Source organism: Dipteris shenzhenensis, chromosome 18 (assembly GCF_047967505.1).
Source record: "Dipteris shenzhenensis isolate YYH24624 ecotype China chromosome 18, Dip_SZ_1.0, whole genome shotgun sequence".
Classification (NCBI taxonomy): Eukaryota; Viridiplantae; Streptophyta; class Polypodiopsida; order Gleicheniales; family Dipteridaceae; genus Dipteris; species Dipteris shenzhenensis.
The window spans coordinates 44,973,807-44,994,971 of NC_141613.1; the positions used below are offsets into that span (position 1 = coordinate 44,973,807).

Genomic DNA, 21,165 nt, shown 5'->3' on the forward strand with positions numbered 1-21,165 from the left:
ACTGCTCCACCTACCCTTCAGCCTTCCCCTTGCCACCTTTCCTTTTTCCCCTATCGCTTTCTTTGCTGTCCATGTGTAGTCTTTCCTTTCTGTGGCCCTCCCTGCACAGGACTCCCCCCTTCTTTTCTCCTGAACAGATTGCCTCTATGAGGGTCCTTTCCCCTTTCCCCTCATATATGCAGGCCCCCACCTCTCCCTGTGCTGCTGTCCCTTATGCAGGTCCCTTTGCCTTCCACTTTTGGCTGACTCCGTCCTTTCCTCCTGTACTGGTTTTTTTCTACTTTTGGCAGACTCTCTGTCTTTTTCTCCTGCGCTGTTTTCTCTCCCCTTGCACAATTTGACCTCTTGTTAGCATATTCTCCACATATGACCACACATGATTTTTCCTGTTTTGTGAGTTTCCCCCTCTTCGCTCACCAATTATTCCGCTGCCTTACTGCTTGCTTTTCTCTTCTCTTTCTCTCTGTGTTGTCAGAGTTGGGGCTTCCCTCTCAGCTCATTGTCATGGAGTTCATAACATCTCAATAGGAGCTACATCTCAATAACAACAACCATGGGATATTTTTTCGTATTTTGGTTCGATTCTTTTCGTGTAGACGTGTAGACTTTGATGAAGTAAATATCATGTGTTTATAATGCTTGGAATGAGCATGGGATTTTCATCGGTATGCTCATTTTGGTTTCTAATTCCTGAATATAATTTGTTTTAGGGGAAAAAATTTAAAGACAAGCTCCAGGCACAAGGTCAAGCAGAAGGTGGGGGCTACCCTGGTGATGAATCCAATTCAACTGACAGTGAAGGAAGCAATACGGGAATTTATGAACAGTTTCCCACCATGTTCAAAAGACAAAGAGACCGTGCAGGTGAAGGATTCGTGTCATCCATCCGAGGACTCTTCAATTCACAACGCAGAAAAGCAAAGGCAATAGTACGGCGAACCACGGGCATCGATGGTGAAGAAGAAAACAGAGGAAATTGGACAGAGAGTGACGCTGACAGTGCTCCTTTCACCAGGCAGCTCAGTATAAGCAAAGCGAAGCGGCTGCTACGTCGGCATACGAAGAAGTTTATTTCAAGTACGCGGCATAGAGGTTTGCCTTTTGTATGCCATGGACTCTCTCTCTCTCTCTCTCACACACACACACACACACACACACACGCACACACACACATTTTTTTTTTTGGTGAGAATAAATATTTGATTGCTGTGGAATAATTACATTCATAATTACTCCTAAAGCGGAGTAATTACTACTCAACCGAAAATTTCAGTATAAGCCATATATACATCATGATCAATCAAATGAGTCTGAAAGCAATCATAAAACAATTGCCGCAGAGATCGTTTGAAAAAAACGAAGATGGAAAAGTAGGATCACCAAAGACTCTATGATTTCAGTCCATCCATAGAGTCCAAAGTGCCGAGTAGCGCACCTAGACAAAAAATAAATCAAAACCTTGTCTAGCGGGACGAAAACCAAATAACCAGAAGAACGTGCCAAAAGTAAAAGTAGGAAATCTCGCTCGAAGCCCCTGACAAATGAGAGCGAGGAAATCACAAGTATGTGGACAGTGTGAGAAAATGTAAGGCACAGATTCAGCAGAATGTAGACATCTGTGGCAAATAGCCGGGGCAATATGTCTATGCGCGAGTAACTGCCCAGATGGAAAAATGCCAAGTAGGACTCGCCAAAGGAAAAGTTGTAGCTGAAGAGGGACTTTATAATGCCAAAGGAGACGCAGCCGCTTTCTCCACCACTTTGATGGGCGATCCATATGCCAAACAGAATTGGCTCTGTCAGAAACCCAAGGCGGAGGTAACAACACTTTATACAGAGAAGGCACTATGATATGTGAGAGCTTTAAAGGACGGGCTGAAGAAGAGGAAGAATGGAGAGTCCAATCCTCAAGCCTATCCTGAAGTTCCAAACGAGGTACTGGCAAGAAAGGTTGAAGCATTTCTGAAATTTTGTGCCATAAAGGACAATAATGAGCTCCCAAACCATACTTGCTAGCAGCCGCAGAAAAAGATGAAAGAGTGCCATCATCCTAAAGTACATCCGCCACAGAAGAAATACCTTTGAAAGATATAAAATAAGAACGCCTGGGTTCTTGTATAGCCAAAGGAGGGTGGAATACTTTGGACCAATAAATATTCTCAGCCTTCAAGGAATTTCCTGACAAAGAATCCCTGCCATTCTATTCCAAGTGGGATAAAATATGCTTCCAATCAAGAAGCAAACGAGAGACAAAAGGGCAACCTTTGATCTTGCCTTGAATAGAGCCAAATAGAAAATCCCACTGTGTAGGCTGCCAATGCCCAAAAGCAGAAGTATCAATATGCAACAAAAGAGAGCGGATCATGAAAGCCCAAGGCTGATCCCCTTGCATAAACTGCAACATCATTTTCCCCCTGTGAGCAAGTATATGCATTTGAATATTGAGTATGTTCAAACCCCCGTGCATCTTTGGAGAACAGATACGATGCATAGAGAGTAATCTGAGACTTTTCTTGCCATTTTTTGAACACCAGAAAATCTCCATGATAGTAGACATAAAGGAAACCAGATCTGCCTTAGTAAACATGATGAGGGGTAGATAGAATTGTATGTATGCTATCGAAATGGATTGTGTTTTTTGCAAACGAACATGTAATGGCTAAGTTGCAAGCTTCCAATATTCAAGTTTTGTCCTCAACTTTGTGAGCACCCAATCAGTTTGTTGAGAATGAGTGAGTCCCCAATATAGAGGATAGCCAAGATGTTGAATCAATTGAGAAGTTGGAACAATTTCCCCAGGCCACAAAAGACTATGCCAGTCTTTAGCGTGCAACGGCAATAGCTTGGATTTCCGAAAATTCACATGAAGACCAGCAGCTAAGCCATATGTAGAAAGAGCCTGCATAATCAAGGAAAGATCGCTCTGAGTATTTTTCGGGGTAAAGAAAGAATCATCAGCATATGCTTGAGCGATCATGCTACGGCTGCCATGAATTTTCAATCCGTGCAACATGCCAGTGTCCAAAAGGTGATCCATATATTGAAGCATTGCATGAGTGGCTATGGCAAATAGTAAAGCACTGAGGGGACAGCCTTGTCAAACAGAACAACCAAGAGTCCAAGTTGTAGAAATATCCCCTTTTCTCTCTCTCTCTCTCTCTCTCTCTCAGCTCCCCTCGCAGCTCACCCCTCCCCCCCCTCGCAGCTCACCCCTCCCCCCCCTCGCAGCCCCTCACCCCCCCCTCGGAGCTCCCCTCTCCCCCTCGCAGCTCACTCCTCCCCCCCCTCGCAGCTCCCCTCGCAGCTCACCCCTCCCCCCCCTCGCAGCTCACCCCTCCCCCCCCTCGCAGCCCCTCACCCCCCCCTCGCAGCTCCCCCCCCCCCCTCTCCCCCTCGCAGCTCACTCTCTCTCACCCGCTCAGCCTCAGCCCGCCACTCACCCGCTCCCCTCCCTCCCTCACCCGCTCAGGCTCAGCCCGCCACTCACCCGCTCAGCCCCTTTCCCTCCGCCTCAGCCTCTCTCGCAGCAACAGCTCCCTCCTGCTCAGTCGCAACAGCTCCCTCCTGCTCAGCCCCGCCAACCCTCCCTGCGCAAGCTGCTCCTCTCTTGCCTCCTGCCTGTTGCTCCTGCTCAGCCCCGCAACCTCTCTGTGCAAGCCAGCAGCTCAGCTCCCTGTTGCTCCTGCTCAGCCCCGCAACCTCCCTGTGCAAGCCAGCAGCTCAGCTCCCTGCGGAAGCCTCTGTTGGAAGGGAAGGGGGTTTAAGGAAAGTCTTAAACTTCTCTCCCCCCCCGTGCGAATAGACTTACAGCAAGTGTCCTTAAAGTGCAGGAAAAACAGAAAAGGGGCAGTTTTTGAGGGCAAAAGGAGGCAGTTTTGACAGTTTTGAAAGCAGAGAATTTAGCAGCTCCACCATGGCCCTTAGAGGCAGTTTTGAGCAGAGAATTCAGCACTTCCAGGAGTAAGGAGATGCCACAAACAAGGAGCTCCACCATGGCCCTCCAAGGAGCAAAAGTAGAGAAAGATAAAAGCATAGGTAGCAGTACAAGAGCCGAAGAGGCAAGTTCTTCTTTACCCTTAACATCTCCTTCCCCACCACCTCCAACGACCTCCCTTGCCTCCACCCCAACCCTTTCTTACCCATCTACTTTACTCAATCCTCCTGTGGCTCCGACCCCATCTCCTTTACTTCCATCTCCCCCATCACTTCCGGTTACCTCCCTTGCCTCAATCCCAACCCTTTCCTACCCACCTCCTCTACTCAATCCTCCTCCTCTCCCTCCTTCAGTCTCACCTCCTCCTCTTGCTCCCGTTCATTCCTCCCTAGCCCTTTCCCTTGCTTATTCCTCCCCTCTCCTAGTCCCTACCCATCCTCTTCCTTCCTCTTCCTCCCCTCCCCTAGTCCCTATCCATCCTCTTCCATCCTCTTCCTCCCCTTCCCTATTCCCTACCCAGCCTCCTCCCTCCTCTTCTTCCCCTCCCCTAGTCCCTACCCAGCTTCTTCCCACCTCTCCCCACCGACCCTCCCTTTCAGCCCCTTCCTCCCCTAGTGCAGGCTCTTCTTCGGTCCCTGACTCCCTACTTCCTTCTACCGGATCTCTCTCTTCAGGACCTCCATTTTCTGCACCCCTCCTTTACTCACCTTCTTACCCTCTTACCCCCTCATCCTTGTACCCCCTCTCCCCTTCACCCTCCACAGCGGAAGCAGTCCCGGCAGATAATCTGCGATTGAGAGATTTAGTTATGCAGTGCATGGAGACTTGCAGACTTCAGGGCGTTGCGATTCAGTCTCTCACAGCACAGATACACACACTGACTGATCAGCTATCGACAGTTGAGAGTCATAGATCTGATCAGGACTCCCATATTCGCCAGCTTCATACCAGAGATATTGATCGGGATATCCAGTTACGGACACATGCTGAGCGCATAGTGCAGCTGGAGACACGCATTCAGGAGCATGTTGTGGCATGCGATGATCGCCTCCAGCAGCTGCATGTAGCTCCTCCAGCTAGTGCAGCAGTTGAGGAGAGGTTGGCCACACTGCAGACAGAGGTACAGAAGACCTCAGAGTGGGTGGACGTTGTGCGTAGAGCCCCACAGGCCCAGCAGACCACAGTCTCTGAGACTATTGCCGAGAGTCAGCGGCGAGCTCAGAAGGCCCTCAACATCCGCATCCGCGGAGTTGAGCGATCAGATACGAGATCAGCCATGGATCAGGCGACAGATTTCATATCTGGGACACTCGGAGTTCAGGATCATGGCATAGTAGCTGCATATCGAGTGGGCCGGGATCCAGCACGGCACCAGCCACTTATCATCAGATTCAGAGATGCTGAGGCCCGTCTCGCAGCATTACGAAGGAGATCCAGATTGAGGGACCATCCACAGATTCACATGGATGAGGACCTTACAGCTCTTCAGTGGGAGGAGCATAGACGTCTCATTGCACAGAGGGATGTTGCCCGTCGTGAGGGCAAGTGGGCCGTGATCAGAGAGGGCAGACTTTTGATAGGAGCTATGCGATCTAGACCGGCTGGAGCCCACAGTTGACGACACGAGGCCTATGGGACACGTAGTCTACCAGATAGCTTGAGTTTCGCAGTTTGGAACTGTAATGGTTCCCTCACAGCTCAGCCTGGCAACTTACGAGAGGCCTTTTTTGATCAGGACATCGTCTTCTTTACAGAGACCCATGAGAGCCCAGAGAGAGGCTTGCCGCAGGTGACAGGGTATGCCTGGGAGTCTGTCTTTCGACAGCAGACTAGACGATTAGGAGGAGTCAGAGGATCTGGCGGTGTGGCAGTTCTTTATAGAGAGCATCTCAGATCGATACTCACAGTCATGAGCAGAGACCATCGGGCCAGATATCTTTGGGTACGGATCAGGAGACCCCCCCTGAGAGACTTGTTTATTGCAGTATGCTACTTTCCCCCGAGACAGTCTCGTTATGCCTCAGATGGACCAGGACAGTCACCTTTTGAGGATTTGTCAGCCGATGTATTGGAGTACTCACGCCGCGGAGAGGTCATCCTTTTAGGAGACTTCAACGCGAGGACATCAGACAGACAGGCAGAGATTTTGGACTTTGCTGAGGATCCAGTCTTAGTTCCAGCTGCCCCAGATGAGAGTTTTTCACGCTTATCTTCAGATAGAGGGGTAGAGGTGACAGATCAGGGACATCGCCTATTGGAGCTTCTCTCATCGCACGGCATGGTCATTTATAATGGACTTCGACAGTGGCCGCATTCATCCACAGCCACATGTTTTCCCTTCGCGGGTGGTGGCACGAGCGTCATTGATTACGTCTTGGGTCCCCCGACTTTAATCCCTTTTGTACATAACCTCACAGTCGACCCTTTTATGCCTTCAGCCGATCATGCACGTCTGCACTTTATTCTTACCCAGATTCCTCATGCCCCCCCTTCTAGACATCATGAGCGTCAGCCATACTATGAGGTTCATTTTGACCACCAGTTTGATGATATTTATAGCCAGCACCTGAGTGGTCTTCTCCGTCCGCACCTTCTCGATGCCCTACCCTCCACACAGGATCGGTGGGACCTTGTACATACCTCCATCATCTCAGCAGCCCACAAGTCCTTCCCCGTCACTTGCCACACATCCAGTCCTCCACCAGTCGGTCTTGTGCCTTGTAATGGATGGTATGATGAGGAGTGTAAAGAACTCCGCAAAAAGCTTCGCCTTGAGACACAGGAGAAGTCTCCCCTCCTCATTGAGACCAAGAAGAGTTACAAGCGTTTGGTGCGACGCAAAAAGTGCCAATTTCTAGCCCGGAATGAGGAGGAGCTGAGAAGTTTACTTTTCAGCTGTGATTCCAAGGAATTCTGGAAGAAATTCCTTCGCTTGAAATCTCAAACTCCTCTTACAGACCCGCAGGTTTGGCTTGCCTATACTTCCACTTTATATGATATTCCAGACCAGCCACAGATCGACTTATCCCATGTGCCTAGACCCACCTCCTCTGCCTTATTCTCATCCAATAGTGTCCGAGCAGCAGCTCATCGTTTGAAGACTGGGAGAGCTAAGGACCATGATGGATTGCAAGCGGAGTATGTAATCCATGGGATTGATGCCTTAGCTACAGTCCTCTCCCGTCTTTTTAACGAGTCCATTTGTACAGGTCTTCCACCTAGTTGGCTAGAAAATACCATAGTACCCATACACAAGTCGGGAGATCCTTTGGAGGCGTCGAACTACAGGACCATTATGATTGGCCATGTCATGGCCAAGATTTATGCGACCATTCTAGAAGGACATATAAATGACCATGCCGAGGCGACAGGCATGAGAGCTAGAGGGCAGGCAGGATTTCGTGCAGAGCACTCGACTCTAGATCATATCTTCACACTCAGGGCTTTGATTGAGGAGGCGAAGTCACGTAAGCAACGGCTCTATTGTTGCTTCGTGGACTTCAGAAAGGCATTTGACACTGTGCCGCGTTTCAGACTCTTCCAGCGACTCCGTGACTTGGGATTCAATGGGGAGATTCAATGGGTGATCATGGCCTTGTATGAGAGAGTCACAGGTAGAGTCAGGACACGGGCGGGGCTGTCGGGGGAAGTACGCAGTACGATAGGGGTGAAGCAGGGGTGTCCTTTGTCTCCGACACTCTTTGGTCTCTATATCGATGAGTTAGAGATGTACATACAGACGATGGGTGGTACAGGTTCTTTACTGGCAGGATCCACGATACCGATTCTCCTCTATGCAGATGACGTGGTTCTTATTTCTTCCTCCCAGCAGGGTTTACAGGCACATCTCCATGCACTCCACAGCTTTTGTCAGGACAGAGGGTTGTCTGTAAACCTTGGGAAGACCAAAGTCATGGTCTTCAACACGTCATACCAGGTTTATAGGAGAGGCGAGTTCTCTTTCACATTTGATGGGCAGGAGGTGGAGCTAGTCAGGGAGTATACATATTTGGGTGCCACATTTAGAGGTCCAGTCTTCACCATGACGCATGCAGCACGAGATAGGATCAGTAGAGGGTATGCCGCCTTGGCTCTTCTCGAGAGGCAGTGTGCACAGTCATATTTTCAGCATCCCGACACGAAGTCCTTACTTTTCGATACGCTGGTGAGACCTGCAGTCATGTATGCTAGCCCCTTTTGGGCAGGAGATCTCAGGGTTGCAGATTGGAGACGAGTAGAGAGGTTACAGATCATCATGTTCTCCAGATTGATCAGAGCGAAGCCCACGGTACCGCATCAGATTACGTTCGCAGAGTTCGGAGCTACACCCCTAGCGCTAGATGCAGCATTTCAGTCAGTTACGTACTTGCATAGGATCAGGGCGCTCGGAGACTCAGCAGCAGGCAGAGCACGATTACCGTGGCTAGCACTGACATCCTCGCAGATGTTAGCGGAGAGAGGTCATACTTTTTGTTGGTACCACACACTCTCCACATGGCTCACCTCGCTGGGCTTGGATATGGATAGGCTGCCACCATTTCGATACAGCATAGATGCCCCTCGCCTCCCTCTCACTCGACATGAGCTCAGTCAGGTTATCAGGGCAGATTTGTTGCAGCTATACACGTTTCGCACTTGGGTTCATCCCACGGAGCTTCCTACGAAGATGGCCACATATCGTGACCATTTTCTCAGGATTTCAGAGGATGGCTTCATCATATCCCCAGGATATATCGGCGTTCATATGTCGCACTCACTCAGGATTGCCTTGGGCCAGCTCAGGGTATCTTCCCACAGATTAGACGTTGAGGCCGGCAGGATGCGTCGTACAGCTACCGGACATAGACCCAGGCGAGAGACTAGGATATGCCCTTGTTGCACTATGGGGGAGGTGGAGACTGAGGAGCACTTTGTTTGCAGATGCCCTTTATATTATGAGATCCGTGGCAGATTTCACTGTTTATTTGGGCACGGATTTGGACCTCTCTCTCGGATTATGGAGTATGAGGATCAGTATTGCTTAGCGTTGTTCATCAGGGAGATCACCAGATACAGAGAGAGATTCCTCAGAGAGCACCGTCGCATCCCTGCCAGAGACCTGGTTATTCATGAGGAGCAGGACGAGGCGCAGGACCATGAGCACAGAGATAGCCCATCTTGCCAGAGAGCACCGATGGTTCCACCCCGAGGATGTACATATGACATGATCCGGCAGCACCGCAGGATGATCTTACACAGAGGCCGTACCCGTCGCTTTATTTCTAGACGACGGAGGATGATGGCAGATTTTCGGAGGAGATTGCTCCATGGAGACTTGGCACCGCCAGCAGCCCATTTGACACTTGCCCAGATCTTCACACTCATGGCAGGAGGCATGGTCGATGGCCATGACTTCCATCATTTCTTTGGATCACAGACCCCTTAGGGAAGACGATGTTCCTCATATTCCATATTTTACATTTTGTATCTAGGCAATTTTGGTACTCTATTTCATTTCATTTTGTATCTAGGATTTTTGTAGCCATTTTTGGCATCTTAGCGGTATTACGATGAGGCCACCTAGTTGGCGCATCGTTGATGATGTATTTTCCTTTCGGATGATTTTGTGTCCCATAGGCCATGTATGGCCTTCCGTGGACCTTTAATAAAATTTCTTTCTTTCTTTCTTTCTTTCTCTCTCTCTCTCTCTCTCTCTCACTCACACACACACACACACACACACATTTTTTTTTTGGGGGGGGGGGTGAAAACTTTGAACGCTTTATATTACAAGGTAGCTATCCCAAAAAATGGGAAGCTCTCTCTCTCTCTCTCTCTCTCTCTCTCTCTAGGCAGTGCTCGAGAAAAGAGCCAATGCCCTATCCATAAGAAACAGTAAAAGAAAAGCTGAATGCAAGAAACATCCAAATCTTCCTCATGCAAGGCATCATATAAGGACTGCCACAATGAGGCCTGGAAGAACTCATAAGGGTGCTGAAGGGATGAATTCAGAAATGCATGATTTCGCTGTAGCCAGAGGGTCCATAAGGCCTAGTATTTGATCCAATGAAAGAAAAGAGAATACTGTGACAAAGAAGCTGATAATCTGCCAAATATCTAGAAAAACCTCGAGAACCTATGTGTTGGAAATCTGAGAGATAAAAATAGGAGATCTTGTCCAGAAGGTCTCTGGAATATGAACAAAACCACAATAAGTGATGAATACTCTCAGATGTATGATGACATCTTGGACAAAGAGGAGAGGCAATCCTTCTTTGAGCCAATTTCACTCCCACTGGAAAAATACCAACAATACATCTCTAGAGAAAGAGTCTATGCTTCAATGGCATTTTCAACTTCCATATCAATTTCAATTTTCCTTTCCACCAAGGTAAAGACTTATTCAGATGCCAAAGAGAATTTGCATGATGAGCAATCCATGGAGGAGGCAATATCAATCGATAAGCCTGTATGGAAGTTAATAGATGCAAAAAGGCTGAGAGGATAATCCTGGACTTGAAGACTGAAGATGCCAATCTTAAAGCCTGTCTCTTACTTCCAATGTTGGAATCGGAACCAAAGGGAGTAAGAGATCTGTAATTACTTTCCATATGGGTCTATGATGCATCCCAAGATTGTAGTGTTGGCATGCTGCCGGAAAAGAGAGAATATGCCCCTGAGTATCTACCACATCATCAATGAACCGGATGCCCAACTTCATGAGATTGTAAGCTCTGATTGGTTGTTGTACAGCAAGAGGAGAGTAAAAAACAGCACTCCAGTGAAGGCTTTCCATTCGAAGCAATGAAGCTATAGAAGCAAGATGGGGAGATTTGAGAGACATAATCCCACTGTACGGTATCAAATGCCTTTGCCACATCCACGTGCATGACCAAAACATCTTGAGCTGAATATTTAGCATATTTCATTGCGATGAGAGTATTGGAGATATTATCATGTATATTCCTTCTTGGAACAAAACCATATTGCTTGGGATGAAGTCCATCATGAAGAATATCCTTTATCCGATAAACCAACATTTTAGCAATAAGTTTATATATAACAGGCATCGAACTGATGGCCCTCCAGTCAACCATAGTCTCACATAGGAGTTTTTCGGGCACAAGCTTGACCAGACCATGCTTCCAAGCTGAAGGAAGATGTTGATGCTGCCAGGCTACATTAATGAGCTTCAAGATTGGACCCTTCAATTCAGCCCAGAAGGCTACAAAAAATTCAACCGTCAAACCATCCCAGCCAGGGGATTTATGTTTACCCAAATGTTTGAGGGCTTCATCCAATTCAATATCTGAAAAAGACACATAGATCATTATATGCTACCCAGGGCTGCAAATCATGTCTGGCTAGAATGCACAGCCCAGAGAATTGATCAGAGCCTGCATAAAATATATCATATCCTGAAAAGAACCCATGCTGGCCAGCAAAAGAATGCTGATTATGCTCTTGCAGACACACAACATCTGGATGAGTTTTATTTATATAGTGCCAAAGGAGCCTCCATTTATTCGGGTTGCAGAGGCCCTGTATATTGTAAGAAACACATTTAAGAGAAGCACGCATGAAAATATGTACAAGAAATGAGAGTCCTCAAAAAGAAAGGGAGACATCAGGCCTCTGCCATTGCCTCAGGGTCTTGCTGACCCTCAGAATCCAATTCTCTGACTAGATCATCTTCTTCACAAAGCGGAATACCCTTCTTGACTACATTAAACCATGCCTTTGAGATGGGGCTGTCCGAAGAGGTAGATGGTTGACTAGGAGAAGGAGCAGAAGCATCCCAATTACAAGATTGGAGGGGTCTTTGTTTGAGAGGCACTGTCTTCTTTGTAGTCTGCCAACCCTCGTGAGAAGATTAATTATTTTCCACTAGCTTGCTCTTTCCTTTATCCTTGTTTTGAGCTGAAATGACTTGGCTCCCTGTATGAACTGAAGGCTTTGCTCCTTTGGCTTCTTTCTTTTCCACGTAAGTCTTCTAACCTCCTTTATTAGATGGCTGAGGAATGGCAGCCGGAGGAGGCGGATGAAGGATAGAGGGACACTCAGAAGCTAGGTGCCCAAACTCGTGATAAGAGGAACAAGCTCCAGCAAAAATTCCCCATTTCAAAGTGAAATATTTCTTTCCCAAATTAACACTCTCAATCTACAGTAACAAAAAAGCTCCCCCCTCTCCAGCAAGAGACCCCTGTGGTCACCAGTCAGCAGCAGCCCGGTAAGGGGAAGGAGAAGGTCAGCCAGCCTCCTCCTCATCCTTCACCCCACCCCCCCCCTCCTCCCCCCTCCTCCTCGGTTCCTCTATCTCCCCCCCCTCCGGGACCCCCCCCGGCACCTTTGGTTTCAGCCCCCCCCTCTCCCTTGAGCATGTTCCCGCGGGAACCCCCCTATCCGCCTACACCGCCTGTGGCCCGAAGCCAGCACAGACCTCCTCTGCGCCTATCCCTCCTGGCCCGGTGGAGGGGAGAGGTCCTTCCCTGCAGACAGCCAGCATTACTCCAGCTCCTTTGACTGCCAGCACCCCTCTTTCTGGTTCTGACTCCTCATCTTTGTCCCCCCACCCAAGGGCAGCTCCTAGAGCTCTACCTTTGGAGTTTTACCGAGCAGGTTCTTGGGATTACTTGGATGCTGCTGGTATTGGCTCCTTCCCTGCATGCCTAGACATTAGCATCTTCTTCCTCTGAAAGGGGGCGGAGGGTAAGGTGTCCATCCTTGCCCCTCATGATGGTCCTAGCTACTCCTTCACTATCACCAGTGACGGGAATGAGCAATGGATGAATGAAAATGTTTGGGAGACGATTCGTGATCAGTCCCAGGAGCAGGTGTAGGACTGGATCAGTAGCAGAGCAACGGAGCTTCTTCAGCAGCAGTGGAAGGAGGGTGATGTTCGTTTGAGATGGTGCCACAACGCCAAACGCTTCCGCCTTTTGGTCATCATTTGACCGCCTCTGGAGTGGATCTACACGGAAGGGCTCCGCCCTTGGAGGACCTCAGAGGTAGCGGGCTTCTACAGTATTTCCCTGGCGGAGGCTTCGAGTTGGTTAGAGAGAGCTTATCACCATGGGACGAAGGGCCTTTCCCCTCTGCTGAAGGTTTTAGAGGATGGGTCCGATGATCCGGCCTCTCCTTCAAAACCTTCACAGAAGCGCCTTCGTCTGCACACTGGACATCCTCCGACCACCTTGACATCGACCGCAAGCAGACAGCTGTTTGTGGCCCATCTCTCCTCTTCATGAGTATATGCATTATCTCTTGGAACGTCAACGGGTTCCACTCATTAGGAACCCGCGGACCCAGGAAGATGGTGCTCAGACAGGAGCTCCAGCCAGCCTTGGTGGGAAGGGTAGATGTGCTCCTATTACAGGAACACAAGCTTTCGGCTTCTCAGACCAGTAAATGTGGGAAGGTCCTCACAGGACGCTCCCACACCTACTGGGAACCTTCGATTGGCGAGTAGGAGAGGAGCGGGGGTGTCTGTGCCTCCATCGGCGCTTCTCCAGTTCAGCATGTGAGTGGCTTTGGCACCTTGATCTCAGGACGAGCGCTTTGGGTGGGCTTGAATATTGAGGGATCCCGCATAGGCATCCTCAATATCTATGCCCCGACCGACCTTAGATGGAGAGCCGCTTTCTGGAGCTCTTTGACAGACTTGTTGCCAGAGATGGATTCTTGGATTGTAGGAGGGGATTTCAATAACCTTGAGACTTTAGAGGATCAGCAGGGACGGGGCCCAGAGTTTTTCGGTATAGCTCAAGCGGAGCAGGCGGAATGGGACTCCTTGTTCGCTGTGGGAGGACGGGACAGTGGGAGGGAGCCTTCCTTCTGCAGATGGATAGGGAGCCTAGACTTCTCTTGGGGTTATAGGAGGGAGGGAGGCAGACTTTTGGAGCGGTTGGACCGTTTCTATGTCAGTGATTGGGCGATAGGCAGAGGTGGAGAGTTAGGGGTGGTTCCAGGGATGACCCTCTCTGACCATGCCCCCGTCATCCTAGTCCTGGACTCAGCGTCTCATTCCTTAACTCCCCACTCGTGCCGGATCCCAGACTCCATCTACTCCAGAGCAGCGGTTTGCAGCAGGATAGAGGACCTGTGGGAGCAGGATTGGGACCCCATGGGGGATATGGCAGCTCAGGTAGCTCAGGTTCTTGCGGAGTCTAGTCTCATATGTCAGCAGGAGGCGACTCTGGTCAGGCAGCAGTGGTGGGCGAAGGAGAGGGGTCTCAGACGAGACCTTGCCTCGATACAGCGGATGCAGCAGTCTTCTCCAGGCTCTGAGAAGCTCAGACGACAGGAGGTTAGAGCCCGAGCCATGTTACAGGAGATCACCCAACGACGCTCAGAGTTCTCGTTTCATGCTTCCAAGTCCTTTTGGGCTAGGAAAGGCGACAGGATGTGCAGAGAGTTCTTCAGGACTCATGGCCAGAGGTCAGCAAGGGAACAGCTCCGATCTCTTAGAGCGCAAGATGGTAGTGTCAGAACAAATCCAGACGAGGTCAGGGACTTGGCGACAGATTTCTACAGATCCCTGTTCCAGCAAGAGCCCCGAGACCCTCGAGCCCGCCGATGCAGGAAGGAGGTGTGGAGGTATACGCCGTCGCTCGTGCAGCCTAGCATGAGTGAAACCCTTCTCGCCCCATTCACCGTGGCAGAGATGCAGGATGCTGTGAGCGATATTGATGGGCAGAAATGCCCAGGTGAGGATGGGAGCTTTCTTCACCACCTTCTGGGAGCAGATCCACCAGCCCTTGCTCGCAGCCTTCTAGCATATCGTCTCCAGCGGACAGATGCCAGAGAGCCTTGCGATGAGGCTTGATTTGCCTCATCCCCAAAGGGGGGGACCGTCAGGAGATCAGACAGTGGCGCCCTATCACCCTCCTCCCGACTACCTATAAAATCCTCGCCAAGATGATCAGTAGCCGCATCTGACCCTTGCTACATGACTTGATCCATGACACCCAGACCCGTTTTGTCCAAGATCGCAGCATTTTGGACAACATCTTCACATTCTCAGAGGCGACGGAGTGGGCCCAGCATAGTGGCCAGCACCTTGCCATACTCCTTGACTTTGAGAACGCGTACGACAGGGTGGACTGGTCCTTCTTGGAGGGTACACTTCTCAGTTCGGTTTCCCGGACGAGTGGATCAGAGGTATTGCTAGCCTCTACAGATCGGCCTCCAGCCGGGTTATCATCAGTGGCAAGATGGGGGAGAGATTCACCCTCAAGCGCTCGGTACGTCAGGGCTGCCCGCTTGCACCCTACCTCTTTCTATTTTTTGCGGAGGCCATGACTCACTTCCTACGAGCCCGTACCACTGGTCTTCGAGGGATGCGCCTCCCTATTCGGGATGATGCAGAACTTCTGGATTTCGAGTATGCAGACGACACGGCTCTGTATGTGCAGGATGATATCGAGTCACTCGAGCGAGTGAGACTGTCTTTAGAGGTTTTTTGCCTAGCTGCTGGGGCGAAAATCAACTGGCATAAGTCAGTCGGTTTTCTTACACATCCGGGAGCTAGTTCATAGTGGGGTATTTTCTTGGGGTTTCGTTGGATCCCCAGAGGATAGACGACACGTTACGTGGGATTCCAGGTAGGGCTGGATATCACGCCGGCTTAGCAGTTCCTACCGGTCCTAGTTTCCATACGATGGAAGCTAGCCTTCTCGAGCATGGCTCGGCTATCTCTGGCAGGCAGGGCCCTTGTGGTCAATCAGGTCCTTCTAGCCACCGCTTGGTACGTGGCTTCTTGCTGGTGTTTCTCGAGATCATGCGTAGCCTAGCTGAGGAGACTGGTGCGGAACTTTCTGTGGTCTGGCTCAGATGGTTCCGGCACCACCAGAGCCCGGGCCGCCTGGCAGATGGTCATTCTCCCCCAGACAGAGGGCGGTCTTGGCATCATAGATCCAGAACTACAGAGTCAGGCATTACTTGGCAAGTTAGTCATCTGTGGTGTGACCCCAGGAGGGCAGACGTGGAAGCTCTTGCTTCAGCATGGTCTCAGCGCATGCATCCCCCAGAAAGGGGGCGATTGGCAGCCGTCTATCTGGTGGATTTTCACTTCAGCCCTGTTCCCCCTTCCTCCGCGGCCTTGTCTCGGTCTGGAGGAAGTTGCGGCACAGCCTCTCTTAGGTTCCCCCCAGCTACTGAGTGGAGGTAGACAGACAGCCCCTGATCTGGGTAGCCAGGTGACAGATGATACAGGTCGCCAGCTGGAGAGAGATCCCATATCCCATGGGCGCTCTGGGCGTGTGGGCCTACGCGCTCGCTCTGGGTTTGGAGGGACGTCTATAGCCAATTGGGCCCAGGCGAGCTGGCAGCAGCAGTAGGTACGGCACGTGGGATCCAGGCTCGGTGAGCGGAGATCGATGCTGCCATTCCTGCAGGTTGGAGGATTCCAGTGATCACCAGAGAGCTCTTCCCAGGAGATGAGAGGTGGCTAGGGCAGTTCACACCCCGCGGCATTCCTTTGGTGGTTGCAGGTCTTTTCTCGGACTCCTCGATCCACTTCTTCTCCGTCGTCGATGGTAGCCGTCTCCAGAGCAGAGAGGCTGTGATCGACCCCCAGCTTCCCTGGCAGCGCCTTTGCATCATAGGGCTGCAAGGGAAAGCGTGGCATATAGACCCCCTGATTGTTCAGGACTAGGACTGGAGACTCTGGATTTGGGAGGGTCGCTCCTTGACAGAGGTGGAGTGGGACCCAAGGGAGTGGCGCTGGCCACCACTGGAGACCTCAGAGAACCCTTCCCCCTTCTTCTCATACAGTGCGCGTACCGGTAGGCGTGCTCTTGGTGCTCTCCAGCGCAAGCTACCCACCCAAGCACATAGTTGGTATGCCCAAGGGATATCTCTGGTTTTTCTTCGTACATTTTGAAAGACTCTTTGGGCAAGTTGGCGGCCGAGGAAGATCTCTTATTTTCTTTGGATGGTGGTCCACAAGGGGCTACCTGTTGGGAGATGGCTGAGGCAGATGGGGCAGGAGGCCAGATGTGTTTTCAGGAGTCGTCCCTGAAGCACTGCCTTTGGAGCTGCTCGCGTGCTCAGACAGTGTGGAAGGGAGTCATGGGGATCTTAGCGAGGGCTGCACCCGAGCTAGGACCGGTCACTTGGGGAGCCGTTCGCTGGTGCAGCACCGAGATGGGACATCACTTGGCTTATGAGTTCTCCCGGCAGGATCCAGTTTTCTTCATCACGCAGGACACCTGGGCATACATGGACAGCTTCCCTTGGCATCTGACAGAGACAGATGCAGGAGCGATGACTCGGCACCCAGTTTGGGAGATCATAGGGAGTATTGTAGGCTGGCATATCTGGACTTCGAGATGTGCGCAGACCCTAGGAGATCAGGTTTCCTCTGCTACCCAGACCCTAGCGGACATCTGGAGTACGATCATTCACACGCTCAAGGGTCAGTGAGATCATATTCAGGGGGAGACCCGGGCAGGGAAGGAGAAGCGACGACGCTTCCTTCGCGACTCGGACCATCAAGAGCTGTTCTTCCAGCACTCTGCTCAGAGTCTTCAGTGGCATTACTCCCCCCCACCGTGGCTGTTTGTCCACACTCAGATGATTATGCCCTGAGAGGCTTGTAATTATTTTGTTACCACGGGCTGTATCCGTTTTGTGATTACAGCCCGCTGGCCTTTAGGCCTTCTTGTACTCTCGTTTTCAAGCAATATAACTAGCACTACTTTTTGTGCCCAAAAAAAAAAAAAAAAAAAGAACACTCTCAATCTCAACAGCAATAGAAGGAGGGGTTGGTCTATCAGTATCCCATAAGATGCAAAAGCGATTTTTATTACCTGTGGGACGAGGGGGACAGATCACTTGGCCGAATATCATCACTAAGCCACGAAGCTCCGTTCTCATGTAATCTGGGAAATCAACCACTTCAACCCATACAGGGCAATGATGCTTGATGAGATTCTGATAGTCCTTATTAGGAGACCAAGGCATGATGTGCACCATTTGACGACCAAAAATTAAAGGGGACATTTCCAACATCTTTTGTTTTGTCAAGGCATCCAAGAGATGAACTTCATAAAATCCTCGGGAGGCAAAATAAACTCCTTCCGCATAGCATGGACCTAGGAGGGAATTCACCCATTGTCCCACATCATTAGCCGAAGGTATTTTCCCTGGGAAAAAGATGATGACTGCAGTCTGAGAGAGCTTCTTCAGAGGATGCACAAGAGAAGGCAACTTCATTTTGTAAGTGAGTTTCGGAGCAGGTAGCATCCATTCTCTTCTACTTTGTTGAAATTTCTCATTCAACATGTCAAACACATAGGAAGCATCTTCAGATGAAGGGGCTATGGGGGGCAGAGTCTCCCTTGACTGTCTTTTGGGTTCTGGAGAGAGCGCTCTCTTTACATAATACTTATTTGTTTTTGCCATTGAAGCTAGTCGATTCAATAGAAAGATTCAAATCTGAAATTGCAGTTAGGTAACAAGCTATGAAATAGAGGGGGATGAGGGCCAAGACGAAATAAACAGACTGGACAGAAATTTCAGTCGGGGCAGATAGCAAGCTGAAAAGGAATAGACAAGCGGAGCAATATCCAAGCGAGAGAGGGAGTAACCAGACAGTAACGCAAACTAGACAGGTTGGGTTGAAACCAGAAAAAGGGCGGTGATGCTATAGCAGCTGGGCACAGGATTTGGACAGAAGGGCACGAGACCTGGACAAGAGGGCACGGGGACCTGTTGCGACAAAAAAGCTTGCAGGAATACTGCCTTACACACAACTTACTAATCCAACGCACTGACAGAGTGGGCAAAAACTGAGAGGAAACCAAAAACGAGGCGCTGAAGGTGGTTTAAGAGAGCACACAGGGTGGCGAAACAGTGACGAAATCTCCCGCGAGCAGAGATAAGGGCTCCGAACAGGCTGCACACAGTCCAAAGGAAATGTGGAGCAGGTCATCTCGCTCACACACTCACCTGTGCGCACACACCTGCGCAGCTCTCTTCGCACACACCAGACACACACGCACGTTTTTCAACACACACACACACACATACACACACATGCACGGCTGCATCATCACCATACCAAGAAGTTCTTTCAAACATGTGGCATAAGGTTTGACTTTCTGTAGTTCATGGAGACTCTCTCTCTCTCTCTCTCTTTTCTGTCACTCAGACATGCACACATGCAGTTACATGCTTGAATGCACAAAGTTGTGAAGAATCTTCAGCTTCACTCTGATCTATAGACTTGGCGAAACTCTTGTTGAAACTTTTACTGTGTATAAGAGACAAACATCTACTGACTCCAGCCATTTTACTTTGTTAGCAGCAATTTTTTTCAAAGAGCAGTCTCAAGAATCTCCATCCTTCCAAAGTGAAGCATCGTCTGATGCATCTTCATGCTATGAGGACTTCAATGATTGAGCATGTGTACAAAGCATTCTACTGGTCCAAAATTACGGACCTCGAGACAAAGTCTCGCTGTAATTTTTGTCAGTTAGATGAGCAAATCCTTTCCTGGGAAAATCCCAATATATCAGCTAAAATCTGAGTAAAACTTCAGGCTTGTAATCATATTTATATATACCAAGGTTATTATATATCTGCTGTACATGTATCAAGTTTGTAAGGCACCTAACCCAAGAAGGAATGTTGTATGTACTGGTGTAATCCTAAAAACTACAATGAACTCTGGAAGCTAATACTTCTTCTGTAATCTATGAGGCATAACACGACTGGGATCATTTCACAAAGTTGAACAGGCCTGTTTTCATTATCAATCTTGCATGGTTGATCACAATGGAGCTTGATAAAGACACAAGATGGAAAGATTATGGCTGATTCTTAATAGATTATCTTAACATATGGTGTTGGGAGTTGGAAAACTCTGGTTTGATACACTTGCCAAGTCTGTGTTGTTACATGGGTCTGAGGGATTGAGACCAGCCTTTGGAATGAGATTGGGAAGATTCAATAGCATTTTCTAATTATTTTCTAACTTTAAAGGTACTACTCTTGTTCTTTCTATATTTTATGAACCTTTTTTGCATCCACTTCACGTTACCTTTCAAACCCCAAACACTTCCTACACCTTAACTCATTTTTGTACCCTAAAGTTCTTAAGGTGGATTGGTTCCCACTCAAACCCTGGTAGCACTAACATCTCACCATTGCCTCCGTGTATGTTTTACTTGGAAATGCCCTCGAGAATCAAATAAAAATTATACGAAAATTTAAACAATAGTAATTCATCTTATCACAACCAGACCAAATTTGCAAATTGTTTAGAAATAGTCAAACTACAAGTATTAGGACTTGCAATAAGTGAAGGCATTAGACTTTGGAAAAAAAAAACGTGCAGTAATTGAAGGCATTAGACTTTGAAAAACTAGTATAAGATATAGCTAATTGTGAAATGTTTATAAGAGTCACAATGTTTGCAAGGTATGTTGCAAACTTGATCGCCTTGCATACATGAGAAGCTAAATGTTCAAGTGTCAATTGTTAGTGTGATCATCTCAAGTGTGTATGCACCTTTGTTCAAGACTAAGCTAGGGGCCTTTATTTTCAAAAATTGAGGGGTGCATTTGACCCCTTCCATGGCTTGCTACCTCTAATCAAATTAGACCATAAATGAGCAATTTCATAATCATACTCTCCATGCTTTTTGAGACATCGAACAACTTAGAAAGGAGTCAATGGGATAGTACAATTGAGTTGAACAAAATTTGAAAAGTGCTAGTAGTTATAAAGGAGGAACGACCAAAAGAAAAGCACTAGCTAAAGCTTTGCTAAGCTTGAATTACCCAAATATAGGGGTGATCCTACATTGTTTAACATAGGCAATTAGTAAGCCATCATTGCTTTCCTTGAGCCTTGTTTCAAAAAAGACACACATTTTTAGTGAAAGCTATGATTGTTTATATTAAAAGAAAAGACACCTCAAAGCGAGGAGCTAGAAATTACATCAGTTGAAAATCTCTGTATGTGCTAAATATGCATCATGATCGATGTAGCGAGTCTGCAAGCACGCGCGTGCGTGCACACTCACACTCACACTCACACTCACTCACACTCACACTCACACTCACACTCAATCAATCGCAATGGATTAAAACCATGTTTCGTTAGCCTCCAAAATTGCATTAATCTCACTCAATGCATAATGGGGGTTCATTCAGTACCATTGCTATCACATTGAATTAACATCATCCTTCAAATTTGTGTGGTGCTAATAGAATCAAGGATTGATTTCCTTCAGATCTTGATAA

At 48.8% G+C, this 21,165-nt stretch overlaps 1 protein-coding gene across 1 annotated transcript in view; it reads left to right on the forward strand.

The window, feature by feature from the left end:
* Positions 1 to 19,821, forward strand: part of SAB (HYPERSENSITIVE TO PI STARVATION 4) — a 161,686-nt gene extending 141,865 nt beyond the window's left edge. The window contains exons 22-23 of the mRNA XM_087389961.1: positions 711 to 1,092; positions 19,221 to 19,821. Of these exons, the coding sequence (XP_087246087.1) occupies positions 711 to 1,092; positions 19,221 to 19,318 (480 nt within the window). The 3' untranslated portion in view covers positions 19,319 to 19,821. The remainder of the gene's footprint in view (positions 1 to 710; positions 1,093 to 19,220) is intronic.
* Positions 19,822 to 21,165: the final 1,344 nt, after the last annotated feature.